This window comes from Aspergillus aculeatus (genome assembly GCF_001890905.1).
Source record: "Aspergillus aculeatus ATCC 16872 unplaced genomic scaffold ASPACscaffold_11, whole genome shotgun sequence".
In the NCBI taxonomy this organism is placed as follows: Eukaryota; Fungi; Ascomycota; class Eurotiomycetes; order Eurotiales; family Aspergillaceae; genus Aspergillus; species Aspergillus aculeatus.
The window spans coordinates 473896-486026 of NW_017962986.1; the positions used below are offsets into that span (position 1 = coordinate 473896).

A 12131-nucleotide genomic window follows, 5' to 3' on the forward strand; every position below is an offset into this window, starting at 1 on the left:
TGAACGGAGCCCTAACTCATCCAACGCGAGCCAGGAATGTGAGTGGCAGTACCTACACCAAGCATTCCAATTTTGAAAACAACGTAGGATCACTACACTCTCGCATTCATAAACTTCCAACTCAGTACATTCCAAACACCGAAGTAACACTCCAATCACACGGTCGGAAACCAGCCCAATCCAACCCAAACACAAAAACCAGCAACGCATCTAGATCAAATACTCGCGCAAAAGCTCCGTCACCTTGTACCCCTCATCCAACCCCACCACCAAACTAATAAACCCGTCCGGTCTCACGAGAGCCAAAGCCCCAACTCGCGGATCCACCCCAAGCAGACGGTGCCCCGCCGCCTGCGGATCTTCGTAGATACGGTACTTCCACTGCGGCAGTGGGGCGGGCAGGTTCTCCAGACGCACCTCGTGGCGACTATCGGAGTGCACCAGGAACAGATCCACGATGCGATCGCGGTTCTGCGGGTTAGCGTAGAAGATGTCCTCGAAGCCCCAGGCCGGGTTGGCGGCCGCGTCGAAGCGCGAGAGGGCCGACTCGGAGGAGGCCAGGTAGTCCGTCAGCGGCGCTAGACGGCCGTCCTGGATGGCGGAGCCGACGAATGCACAGAGGTGGAAGCGGCCGTTCGACGGGAGGTCATTGAGCAGGTTGAGGTGCGTCCCGTCTAGGTGACGGTAGACGTCTATGGGATAGAGACGCTTGCCGGGGGTCAGGGGCTCGACGGCCAGATGGTCAATGACCAGAGGCTCCTCGCAGGGCCGCGTCAGGGGCCCCGTCTGGTATTGCTGGCCGACGCCGGAGGTGAACCCCTGCGCTTTCTTGTAGGTGTCCTGAAACTGGGTGTCCTCGCGGAAGTCCTTGCGCGAGAAGAGGTGCGAGAACTGCACGTCGAAGTCGATGAGTTCCTGTGCCATCTGGCGGCGTTCCAGGGCGTAGGTGTCTAGTAGACTGGGTTCGGCGCGCCCTTGAAGAACCAGCGCCAGCTTCCAAGTCAGATTGTAGGCGTCGGCGACGCTGGTGTTGAGCCCCTGCGCGGCCGAGGTGCTGTGCGTGTGGCACGCATCCCCCAGAATGAACACGCGGCGCTGGTCCCAGAACTGGTCCACAATCCGCTGCTGCAGTCGGTACTGGCTGATCCAGAGGATCTGCTCGATCTCCATTTTGTAGGCACCAGCCACGTCGCGCACGCGCTGTCGCAGCAGCGCCTCCAGGGCTGTGTCGCTGTACCGCGCGTACCCGTTGACTCCGTTGACTCCGTTGACGCCGTTGGCCTTGGACGATGGCTGCTCGGCCACCCGGCGGAGGTCATCGTCGTTGAGCAGGGTGTAGACGCGGTTCGTGTCTAGGGCGTTAGGGATCAGCATCATGCGGCCCTGGGCAGCGCGGATGGCGCAGCGGCGGCGCAGGTCGGGGAAGTCGCTTTGCAGCTGCACGTCGGCCACGCACCAGACCTCGTCCTGGCTGCCGTGCGTCTCCCAGTCAAAGCCCAGCAGCTGCCGGGTCTTGCTGCTGGCCCCGTCGGCACCCAGGAGGTACTTGGTGCGGCAGGTCGAGACGACATTTGAGTGCCGGTGCTTGACCCGCACGTGCAGCGGATGCTCCGTGTCATCGTCGACGTAGGCGAAATCAACCAACTCGACTGGTCGATCGACCTGGCATCCATGGCGCTGCAGCTCTTCGTCGAAGGCGCGCTCCGTTTCGCGCTGCGGCACGCTCAGGATCCACGGGTAGGGCGTCGTGGTCTGGATCTCCTGACCGACATAAGTGCGTTCCAGCTGGCCGAGATCGTTGGGCGCCCAGAAGGCCATCTCGCTGACATGGTTACCCCGCGTGTCCAGCTGGTGGCGGAGGTTGAGGGTCTGTAGGACCTCCTGCGTCCGAGGTTGGATTCCTGTTAATGCTTTTGTGAGCCAGTCTGTCTTTTGAGGGATTCGTTACGGATGAAGTAGACGTAAGCACACCTCCTGCATGGCCGGTCTGGATGCGTTCAGGGCGAACGTCAATCACTCGAACGTCAACCTTGTAGCGAGCCAGCGTCAATGCGGCCATGAAGCCAGCAGGGCCTGCCCCGACGACTAGGACGTCGCATTTGCTATCAGCTGGCATCTTGTGTGGATGGGAATGGTAGAATATCTAAGAAAGGTGGTGGAAGAGTGAGCCTTGAGTAGTGAATGTGCTGTGGGTTGCAGTTATACTTATTCTAACCCCGTCCCGGGCAGGATCTTTCACATCTGACTGTATCGATCAAGCCAACGCTCAACGGACATCGGCATCCGGCCTTGGAGAGGGGGCTGTCCGATGTCCGGCACTTCAGGCTTCAGGCTAGCTTCTGACAAGGGTCCCTTGTCCGATGTCTGCTTAGACGTTGTAGGAATCAGTACCTCAAGCGCTGGGAGGTAGACCGCGCACGAAACAAGAATAGTCAGGAATCATCTGCTCCAAGGGCCTGTTGCAATCTACTTATCATGTCATGGTCTATAACAATGACTAGTAATCTAGGGGTAAAAGTGATGAGTTCTCATACTAACAAGCAACGATTTACAATCTGCAATTTGTACGTGTCCGTCCATTTACAAGCGTATCGTGCGCGACGTTGAAAGGCCATGTACACTTCTCTAAAGCAGCAAAATCAGAAAATTAGAAAGCAAAACTGCACCAATTGCACTGTATCTCCCTTACGCACTGGAACCACCAGTCAACTTGATCACTTGGCCTATTCGCATTCAAACATTAGCCCTCGTTGGATCCGACTCGAGGAAAAAATACTCACCGTTGATCCACTCGCCCTCAGCCGAGCTCAAAAAGGCAACCACCCGTGCGACATCGAGGGGCTTGCCTGTGCGGCCCAGCGGACACAGACTCGCAATGCCCTTGTCAATCTGCTCGATGGGCATGCCGGGATAGCCGTCGGGGGCGTAGTGCCACGAGTTCTCAAGGTACATGTCGGTGTAGATGCCGCCGGGGGCGACGGCGTTGACGGTCATCTTCTTAGTGCCGCAGTCGGCGGCGAAGCTGCGCGTGAAACCCTCGACGGCGGCCTTGGAGCCGGCGTACAGGGCGTGGTTCTTGACGCCGGTCATCTGGGCCGCGACGGAGGAGGTCAGGATCAGGCGGCCGCCGTGGCTGCCGTACTTGAGGGCGTGTTGAGCGACGAAGAACTGGGCGCGCGTGTTCAACCCAAAGACCTCGTCGTACAGCTCCGCGGTGACATCCTCCTCGGCGGAGAAGGCCTCCATTCCGGAGTTGGACATGACGATGTCGATCTTGCCAAAGTGCTCGATGGCCGTCTCGAACAGCCGCGTCACCTCGGCCGGCTGGGTCACGTCCGCCTGGATGGCGATGGCCCGAGGTTTGCCAGGGAGGGCTTCGATCTCGTCGACAACGCGCTGCGCGGCCGCCGCAGAGCGAGCGTAGTTGACCACGACCGAGGCCCCGTGGGAAGCGAGCTCTTTGGCGATGGCGGCGCCCAGGCCCCGGCCGGCACCGGTGACTAGGGCGACTTTGTCAGTGAGGTCGAAGGAGGTGGGCATTGTGGTTGATTTGGCGGCAAGATTGATGATGAGATGATTTTCTTGTCAATGGTGTAGGTAAATGATACAGTGTGGCGTGACAAGACCGCAATCCATCTCGATATAAAGTATCACACCTCTCGGATGGGAATCTCTCAGCCCGCCAAGCAGTCCGCGCTTATCTTCCGCATCGGACAATCAGCCAATCCCAATAACATCCTTCTCCGAACCAATCCATGTCAGCCGCAAGGCTGCCAACATGGCAGCTAAGAAATCGCCCCGAAGCACTCAGACAAAATAAGTCCAATCAGTTGCGTAAGGACAAGTGCAGTCCGACATGTCATCCTGCACGCCTGTGTCGAGCGGACTCCACCGGCCTTCGAGTCCGAAATCCTCCCCGACGTCAGCATCCATAAAATAACCCCTGTCAACAGTCAATACCACCAACGCACTCACTATGTTCAGCCCATACTGCTACATCTCCCCGTTCTATCTCCTACAATCCCCCTCCAATGTCTTCCCGGCTCGACCCCACCACCCTCGATCTGTCCACAAAGAGCATCCCCGCGCGCGAGTCTCGGGGCACGTATCTGAGCTCAACAGTCACTCGAGCCCCCGCCACCGAAGCATGGAACGCCGTGGTTAACACCGGCACCTGGTCGACCTGGAACACCTTCTGCCCCGGAGCTACCATCCGCGCGCAGCCTGACCAGAGACAGTCAACGCGGCTTCAGCTCGGCACGAAGATGACCATCCATCTCAACTGGAACCCCCGGGGACCCAAGACCAAGCCGGCAGATGTGGCCCTGGTGGTGACCGAGTTCGACCCGCCCAAGGACGGGCGACAGACACCTGCTCGCATCGCGTGGGCGACCGATCCCTCGGGCAAGGGCTTGCCCGCGTGGCTGTTGTATGCAGAGCGCGTGCATGAATTCCATGAATTTATGGAGGAGTCGGCAAACGGGGAACCGAAAGGGAACGGGCATCAGCGAGTCACGCAGGTGGTGTCGTGGGAGTCGCAGCGGGGGCTGCTGGCGTATGTGGTCAAATGGTTCATGGGGAAGAAGTTCCGGGCGTGTCTGCAGCTGCAGGCTGAGGATTTGACGTCTTTCGTCGAGAAAGGGAGAGAGAGTAAGGGTGAACGATGAGAGCGGATGGAAGGATTGTTTTCTTTCCCTGATATATTCTGTTCTGCTATTCTTTCCTCGCTGCTGAGGCTTCTAATGTAATTTCACGCTGCCGGTCGGGTGGTACCACCAGGTATATGGCTTCTTCTTCTGAGTATCGCCATTCTTAGACATGAGTATCATGAGTATCATGAATACGTGGAGAACACATGCAAGTGGAAGGAGAAAAGGAAAGAGAAAAGCGTCGGTGAGACGTGTTGTAGTGTGCAAGAGAGAAGAAACGTGACGCTGCTTCACCGGTCGGCTTATCGATTGTATTGCTTGCTGCCTGGGGCATCAAGGCCCACCGGTTTGGCGGATTTGTTGTTGCATCGTAGAGGGTGTGGCCATCAGTCACAGTAAGGTCAAATTATTAGTTGACATTGTACAACAATATGGCGCTTTGGAGTATATTATGACTATTCGAATGTATAAGATGCCCTTGATCCACTCCCGCTGGGTAAACAAACCCCGCGATCTGCTTCGAATCGAGTAGTCCGGATAGCCGAGCAAGAGATATATAATGCTGAGAGAGGTTGAAAGCATAAATCTCAGCCATCACGGCAAAACCTTCCAACAGAACCGCCCAATAAACCAGTGAATCTCCCGGTCGCGCTTACTACTTCTTTCAATGGAAAGAACCTGCAGTTCCCGCCAGATGCTTGGAGAGTGATAGTCACCACTCAGTCGTGATTTGACGGGGAGGCGGTGCTCAGTACGACTCACCATCGGTATCAGCAAGTTCACACTTGAGGCTCCACTCTTGACGGGCAAGATGTATTCTTACGCGCGTGGGGAAGGGAGTAACAGATTCATTGGCAAGCATACCCAACAAATCTCCACCCCATAGCGTGCGTGAGGCTGTGGGAGTGGCGCTGGGCGGGCTGATCCGCCCTCGGCCCGGGCATGGGCATGGAGGTCCTACCGCATATGAACTCCGGGCTTCTTGGCTGACATACCCTTTCGCGATCTTATGACCACTGCTTGTCTTGGCTGGATTTAGTTGGATGTTGGAGTTGATCTTATTGGTCCGTTCGTTCTTACTTGCTACAATAGTACATGTGTACATGTGTTGTACGTTAGCGCTGGGCCTGTCCCCAGAGACACTAAAATCAATGCCGAGAGAGACCTGTCGGACGATCTGTCCACCATCCAACGGATATCGGATGAAATGCGCTGAGCTGTATACCTGACTTGCCCAAAGATCAGTCATGGTGACGTCGGATGTTAGCATGCCAAGATGGGCGTGGCAGTGTTGTGCCTGTTGCCCTGAATGACTCGTGGTGCACAGCTTGGCGCCACTGCTGCCCAGCATCCATACTTGATTATATGTATGCTTAGGGCTTCAACTGCCGCATAAAAAGCCCCTAGCACGCACGCCAACTACCAAGCTTAAGTAACCATCTCGAGCCCATTTCCCGACCCATTCCATCAGAATCTACAAACATGCAATCACTCAAATATATCTTCTGCCTCTCCCTCCTCTCCCCACTGGCAACCGCCCAATCCTCCAGCCAGGCTAACTGCACCGTCTTCAACTGGGACCACAATGAAGCCTACCTGAAAACCTACCCTCCCCAGCGTGTCTCCGCCGCGGAGACCTGCTCCAGCGGCACAAACCTGACATGCGCCCTCACGGCCGCCGGCGACGCAAGCTACACCGCCCGCACCAACCTCACCAGCCTCTCCGTCACGACGTTCGCAACAGTTGTCAACGAGACGGTAGGAAATGCGACACTGACCGAGGAGTTCAGTGACTCGACCGTGGGTGCGATCGACGGCACGCGCCTGCTCCGCCCAGGCCAGTCGGCCTATCTGAACTTCACGGCCTACCAGTACTGCTACACGGGCACGGTGGAGGGCTGCACGTCCGGGGTGAACAATCAGACGGCGGTGGAGGCGTGCGCGCCGCTGTACCATACCAGTGCGGATGATTCGGTGGTGATGGATGGGTTTCTCACAGTTGTCAATGTGAGTCAAGGGCAGGTCGGGCAGTTCAAGGATCCGTATGAGAATCAGCAGCGCGGGGAGGGGGGAGTCGTCAGTGTGGGAAGGGCTGGGTGGGGGGTTGTGATGGTTGGGATTTTGGGTGTTTTGGTGGTTTAATGTGAAGTAGGATATGCTTTCTTCATCTTGTATCGCTTTAATGATGGTTGGTCTGGTTCAAGATCAGATGTGAAATGCCATTGTCTTGCTTGTTTTTCGGGATTGCAGCTTGGCCAACCCGCCGTCAAGCCACAGTGAGGCACTCTCGACATATCTCATTGGATTCTAGAAGACAGTATGCGTTCCAATGCCCATCCTTAATCTTGATCTGTGATTCACACTACCAGTCTAGTGGCAAAGCTAATCAGTCACCATATACTCCGGAATCGCGAGTATCCGTAGATGTCTGTAAACGTGCAACCAACACAGTATGCTTGCTAGAAGCTCAGAAAATGAATAATGATGCATCATGCCATTTCCCTTCGATATTTGGTCGTTGACCACACTATTTTCGGCCCGTCCCTCTTCTACTCGGTAATCGCTCCTTGAATTCCACGCGTTGCCCATGCAAGAGACCGGATAGGGGTAGTGGTTGAGGGCAGTGCCACCAGGTTCTGAGTTGAAGAATGTTCATAAGGCAGTGCTCATGATAGCATGTTTTGGTCGCAAAGAAGCTGACGCAAGGTAAATTGCAGTTTCAATCAACTATCGAGCAATTCATTACGAAGCGTAATCGTCTATAGTAAGTGCCTGCCAACTCAGCTGCGCCTCTACAGAGATCTCATTGGCGTAACACATAATTTCCAATCTCAAAATCATAGTACATTCTCTTCATATCAAAGCAAACTCATACCGCTCAGGCCCTAACTATCCCTCGACCCAACACGGGTATGGCTACTAGCTGCCAGCCAAATCAGATTAGCATTTACCCCAAGTCCAGATATCTTCCACGCCGGAAATCCTTACCAATAGACCCCTTCCCCCCTTCAAGTAAGCATGATAATCCGCCTCCTCCTCGCCCCCCAGTGACCCCGCCGTCAGCACCGCCGTATCTCTGTGTGCGGTACTCCGACCCAACACACTCCGCAGCCCCGTGATCGTCCCACGCGGGATGCGCGGAAACCCCCATCGATTCTTGTCACAGACCGGGGCAGTCCGGGGCCGGCTCTCCACCTCCGAGCCATCCATCCGCTGCTTCCACGTCCGCTTGATGCGGCTGAGGTACCCGCGCACGCGGTCGGAGACCTCGTTCGACCCGATCAGGGTCGACCGGTAGGCGGTGATGGAGGCCATGGTCACCCCGATGCAGGCCTCCGCGTGCAGCCAGAATACCTGCCACGGGTAGTCCAGGGCGTTGCGGTAGTAGGTCCCCGCGGCGCGGATGATGGAGCAGGCGAACATGAAGCCGGAGAGGCAGACGAAGCAGCCGATGCCGAGTTTGGTGAGCGTGCGGAGCTGGACGTTGCGGAGGAGGAGGATGGGGATGGTGACGACTTGGTTGGATGGTTAGCAGGTGGACTGGGAGAGGAAGAGGAGGACGGGATGAAAGGGGCTAAGCCAGACGCACTGATTAAATCGCTTAGAGCGTCGAGGCAGGGGAAGGCCCAGAAGGCGGCGAGTAGTGAGGTTCGTGACACGGGAAGATCGGGGAAGCATTTCTCTGGGTTGGGTGAGGTTGAGTTAGATGCTGACATACGGCTATCCTGAGGGAAGATTGAGTGGGGCTTTGAGGAGACGTACTGCCTGCCTCCTCCCCGAGATACGGGCATGCGATGAGCTCTTCGCCCACGACGATCGCGATCCAGGATGCGACCGAGAAGACGATCGCGAAGCGATAGTACCAGATCAGCTTCCGCGAGACGTTGCGCAGCAGCGGGTAGAAAAACGCGAAGTAGCACCATTTGACGGAGAAGACCACCGTCCACAACAGCGTGATATACCCGAGCTGCCACTTGGACTGCTCCACTAGTTTGTCGTAGTGCTTGATGGCGAGCGCATACGCGGCCGAGTTCCCGGAGAGCACCCCGAACAGGATGTAGACGATCTGCACCCGCAGGTAGAGCATGGCGGTCACCACGCACAAACAGACGAAGGCGAGGATGAGAAAGCCATCGTCCAGGTAGAGTCGTCTTCGGGTGAAGAGGCGGATGAAGATGCGTCCGGAGAAGGATAGGAATGCCAGGCCGAGAAGGACGCCGATTGCGATCTGGTCTGGATGTTAGGGGAACTTTCGAGTGGTGGGTAGAGGGTAATGGGTAGTGGGTAGTGTCGTCAGCTCACCTTGAACTGATACAGTGTAATTCGTCCGGCACTGTCGATAGACTTCTCCGCTTCGGCAATCTGTTCCGGGCTCAGGCTCGAGGCAAAGGCATTGATCACGCCTGAAGATACATCCATGATGGTTGGGGTTCTTGCTGGTGTCACTGATGATGCTGATCCAGCGTGTTCACAGGTGGTGCCTGTGAGGCCTCTTGAGTAGATTTCACCTGGAAGTATCAGAAACGATCCAGTGGCCGCAGCAACATTTATACGCTATTTTGGATGTGAGTGTACTACAGGTAAGGTGGTCAAGCCTGCGTCTGTAGTGGGATGCATGCCGCCAAGCCCTTGTGCCTGAGTGGGGGCGCAACCAAGAAGTAAGCCTGTAAGCCCAGCACTGCCTTCTCATACCCCAGATCAACCATCTCCATGACGCTGAAAGTCACACGGTCCGTGCCAATCGCCCCCACCGAGCTGTCAAAAGAATGTCCGAAGTGCCTTGTCGTGGTCAACACCGCACTGCTATCTACCGTATCCTAAGTCACGCATCTCGAGACACTGCCCGGAAGGGGCGGGGCTGTATACATCAAGCAGCAGCAGATACAGTGAATTAAAACAAGGAAAAGAAAAAAAGATTCTATTTTATGGGCCCGACAGAATGTCGGCAGATACCTATCATACAGACCACCATCAAGGTACTGTACATACCGTGCATGAAACATGGTGGTCAGAACCTCTGCATCACAACGCCATATTCTGAGGTTTGCAATGGGGCGCAGAGCTAGTGGGTGCAGAGGACAGTTCTGTCATTCCAATATCGCTCGACCACCACCACTTTGGCTGCAGTTAGCCCTGTCACAAACTGATTGGGCTCTACGAAAATTTACCTTGCGGATTTGGAATGTCTTATGGATTGATTCTCAGCGATTGCTATTCTGCCATCTATACTAGGTTGCTTCCACGGCTCAGTCACTCTCTTGCTCAGTTGGCAGCTTCATCGTGATCATCAGTGGCTCTTCCCAGAAGCGAGTGAAGAGCTCATTAAAGACTTCAAACGCCGGACGTGCATAGGTCTTGCCTTCGTGCCAGCCAAACACGACTGCGAACACAGACATACTGCCCATATCCACAATCCATGCTCCGCTATCTACCGGGTAGCCCGCCATCGACAGGGTATACATCCGGCCGACGGAAGGCATGTCGATTACGTTGAGCTTGCGACTCTTCAGCCGAAGCGGACGGTGGTTGACTGCAACATGCAGTCGACCCGCCGGGACGCTGCACTTGGAGATCGAGTGCAGCGAGGTCGTATCCTCGTTGAGAAACAACGCCTGATCATCCAGACGGACCAGAGCCCAATTCCCTTTCAGATGCCAGAACTTCGGGTCTGCTGCACAGAGACCCGGGAGGTCAGGGATCGCCCCGATCCGCTGGTCCGTCTGGTAATCATAGGCCTCGAAGTCGAACAATGGGCACAGTTTCACGTCACTCGAACAGAGCGGGGAGTTCACGGTCTCGTCATAACTCGAAAGGGGCGCCCACAGGGCTTCCTCGTCCTGCTCCTCGGACACAGGAGTCTTCTCCTCGATAAACATGGCCTCTTGGTCTGGGATCGCTAGGAATGGGCGAAGGACTGTCAGTCCGTAAAAGGTCCCATACAGAGAGATGATCCCACCTATGGTGGCTTCTCGCCGCGGATCACCTTTTTGGCCGACGTAGAATCGAGATCCGCAAATCCTGGAAGCCATTTTCACTAGCTTGACAACCGAGTATGGGGATTGGGGTTCGAAATCAGCAGGCTGTTCACTTAGGGCCGCTTGTATTTAACCTCTTCGTCCAGCTGTAGCTTTTGAGCTTTTCTGTGCGTTTCTTTATAATGATGCACACAGTCTCGCGTTCACTGAGGCAGCTCATTATATCAATGTTGACACCTCCCGCTACCATTCTTTGAGAACGTCCATTGTCACCTCCCGCCTTTCTAAACCTATGATTTGCTCGACCAAGAACCGTTATGCTTATCTGATGCCCTAGAGCCGTCTACAATTGTTCTGCAGCTATGAGCTACTGGCTGTTTGATGGCACCTAGTTCTATTTGCAGTACTAGAGGCCGGACCGCAACGCGGTGCGGATGCGCCACTCGGCAGCCCGATATTGATGCAAATGTCTGGAAGCGATCCACCGGCACACGTACTGCTAGTAACCTATGCCAATCCCCAATCCCACTCGTAACCTTAACCGTGCTTTTGTATCTCAGAAAAACAGAACCATACTTTTCTTGCCAACCATCTACAGTCGAATGCTCTAGATCACCGCACTCGCTTCATGAACCCGACAATGCGCCCAAACATGTCGACAGGGTTGGAATACATGGGGAAGTGGCCACTCTGGGGGATCTCCGCCAAGGCGACGCCATGCGCGCGCAAGGTGCCCAGATACGACAAGCCGCGGTTCAGCTCGCCGTACATGAACATCCGGGGACACCCGAGCGCCAGAAAGCGGTCCATCAGGTCCCCGTCATCGGACAGCTCCACCATGGACCTGAAGATGGGCTCGATCGCGGCGGGCCGCACGCGCGCGGGCAGCGTCGACGCGTACAGGGCGGTGGAATAGGCCGGGCTGCCGCGCGTGCGCTCGATGAACATCTCCAAAAGTTCCTCCGGGGTGGACCCCGGGTGGGTGAAGATCTGGCGGCCGAGGAAGCAGTCCTCCGGGGCCAGGTTGCCCTCGATATCGACGAAGCTGAGGATGCGGTCCGGGTGGCGATCGGCCAGCATCAGGGCCGTCAGCTCGCCCATCGAGTGGCCGATCAGGTGGAAGCGGTCGACGCCGTAGTGGTGCAGCACGGCCTCCGCGGTGGCGACCATGAAGGCGATGGTGGCGGCGCTCGGGTCGGCGGTGTGTGTCGCGGCGCACCCGGGCGCGTCGTAGGCGAGAAGGTGTGCTCTTTCAGCGGTCGCTCGAAGACCAGATCGTGTAGCTCCTCTTTGCACGAGCCGAAGCCGTGCAGCCACAGGATGGCAGGTTGCCCACCCCGGCGGATCAGCGCGGATATCTGCAGGGGGTTCCCTTCGACGCTGATCGGGAGAGTCTCGTATTCGGGGGTCTCAGGATTCATTGTGTTGGGGTTTCTCTTTGTTTCGCGTTCTGAAAGGAAATACTATGAAAGAAGTTGCTGCCCTATAGCTGATATCTGGTGGTGTG

The 12131-nt window shown here is 56.1% G+C and overlaps 7 protein-coding genes across 7 annotated transcripts; 2 read left to right on the forward strand and 5 right to left on the reverse strand.

Moving 5' to 3' along the window:
* Positions 1-210: 210 nt before the first annotated feature.
* ASPACDRAFT_31564 (uncharacterized protein) lies at positions 211-2116 on the reverse strand (the record flags this gene model as incomplete). The annotated part of the gene is made up of 2 exons (XM_020199824.1): positions 211-1901; positions 1972-2116. 2 exons carry the CDS (start codon positions 2114-2116, stop codon positions 211-213), a joined length of 1836 nt encoding a protein of 611 aa, XP_020054662.1.
* A 569-nt stretch (positions 2117-2685) lies between these two features.
* On the reverse strand, positions 2686-3540 carry ASPACDRAFT_53255 (uncharacterized protein; the record flags this gene model as incomplete). The annotated part of the gene is made up of 2 exons (XM_020202722.1): positions 2686-2723; positions 2781-3540. The coding sequence occupies 2 exons, from the start codon at positions 3538-3540 to the stop codon at positions 2686-2688; spliced, it is 798 nt and encodes a 265-aa protein (XP_020054663.1).
* A 491-nt stretch (positions 3541-4031) lies between these two features.
* ASPACDRAFT_61843 (SRPBCC domain-containing protein) lies at positions 4032-4667 on the forward strand (the record flags this gene model as incomplete). Its single annotated transcript, XM_020203711.1, has 1 exon — positions 4032-4667. The coding sequence occupies one exon, from the start codon at positions 4032-4034 to the stop codon at positions 4665-4667; it is 636 nt and encodes a 211-aa protein (XP_020054664.1).
* A 1432-nt stretch (positions 4668-6099) lies between these two features.
* On the forward strand, positions 6100-6946 carry ASPACDRAFT_79828 (uncharacterized protein). The gene has a single exon (XM_020205502.1). It carries the CDS (start codon positions 6132-6134, stop codon positions 6789-6791), a length of 660 nt encoding a protein of 219 aa, XP_020054665.1. The 5' UTR covers positions 6100-6131; the 3' UTR covers positions 6792-6946.
* Positions 6947-7452: 506 nt separating this feature from the next.
* On the reverse strand, positions 7453-9068 carry ASPACDRAFT_61845 (uncharacterized protein; the record flags this gene model as incomplete). Its single annotated transcript, XM_020203712.1, has 5 exons — positions 7453-7500; positions 7638-8164; positions 8239-8331; positions 8412-8877; positions 8952-9068. 5 exons carry the CDS (start codon positions 9066-9068, stop codon positions 7453-7455), a joined length of 1251 nt encoding a protein of 416 aa, XP_020054666.1.
* A 799-nt stretch (positions 9069-9867) lies between these two features.
* ASPACDRAFT_1889563 (uncharacterized protein) lies at positions 9868-10678 on the reverse strand (the record flags this gene model as incomplete). The annotated part of the gene is made up of 1 exon (XM_020198533.1): positions 9868-10678. The coding sequence occupies one exon, from the start codon at positions 10676-10678 to the stop codon at positions 9896-9898; it is 783 nt and encodes a 260-aa protein (XP_020054667.1). The 3' UTR covers positions 9868-9895.
* Positions 10679-11236: 558 nt separating this feature from the next.
* Positions 11237-12045, reverse strand: ASPACDRAFT_53256 (alpha/beta fold hydrolase; the record flags this gene model as incomplete). Its single annotated transcript, XM_020202723.1, has 2 exons — positions 11237-11873; positions 11921-12045. 2 exons carry the CDS (start codon positions 12043-12045, stop codon positions 11237-11239), a joined length of 762 nt encoding a protein of 253 aa, XP_020054668.1.
* Positions 12046-12131: the final 86 nt, after the last annotated feature.

Bases quoted from the DNA above. Each gene is read 5' to 3' on its own strand.
- ASPACDRAFT_79828 (XM_020205502.1), top strand. From the start codon at position 6,132: ATGCAATCACTCAAATATATCTTCTGCCTCTCCCTCCTCTCCCCACTG.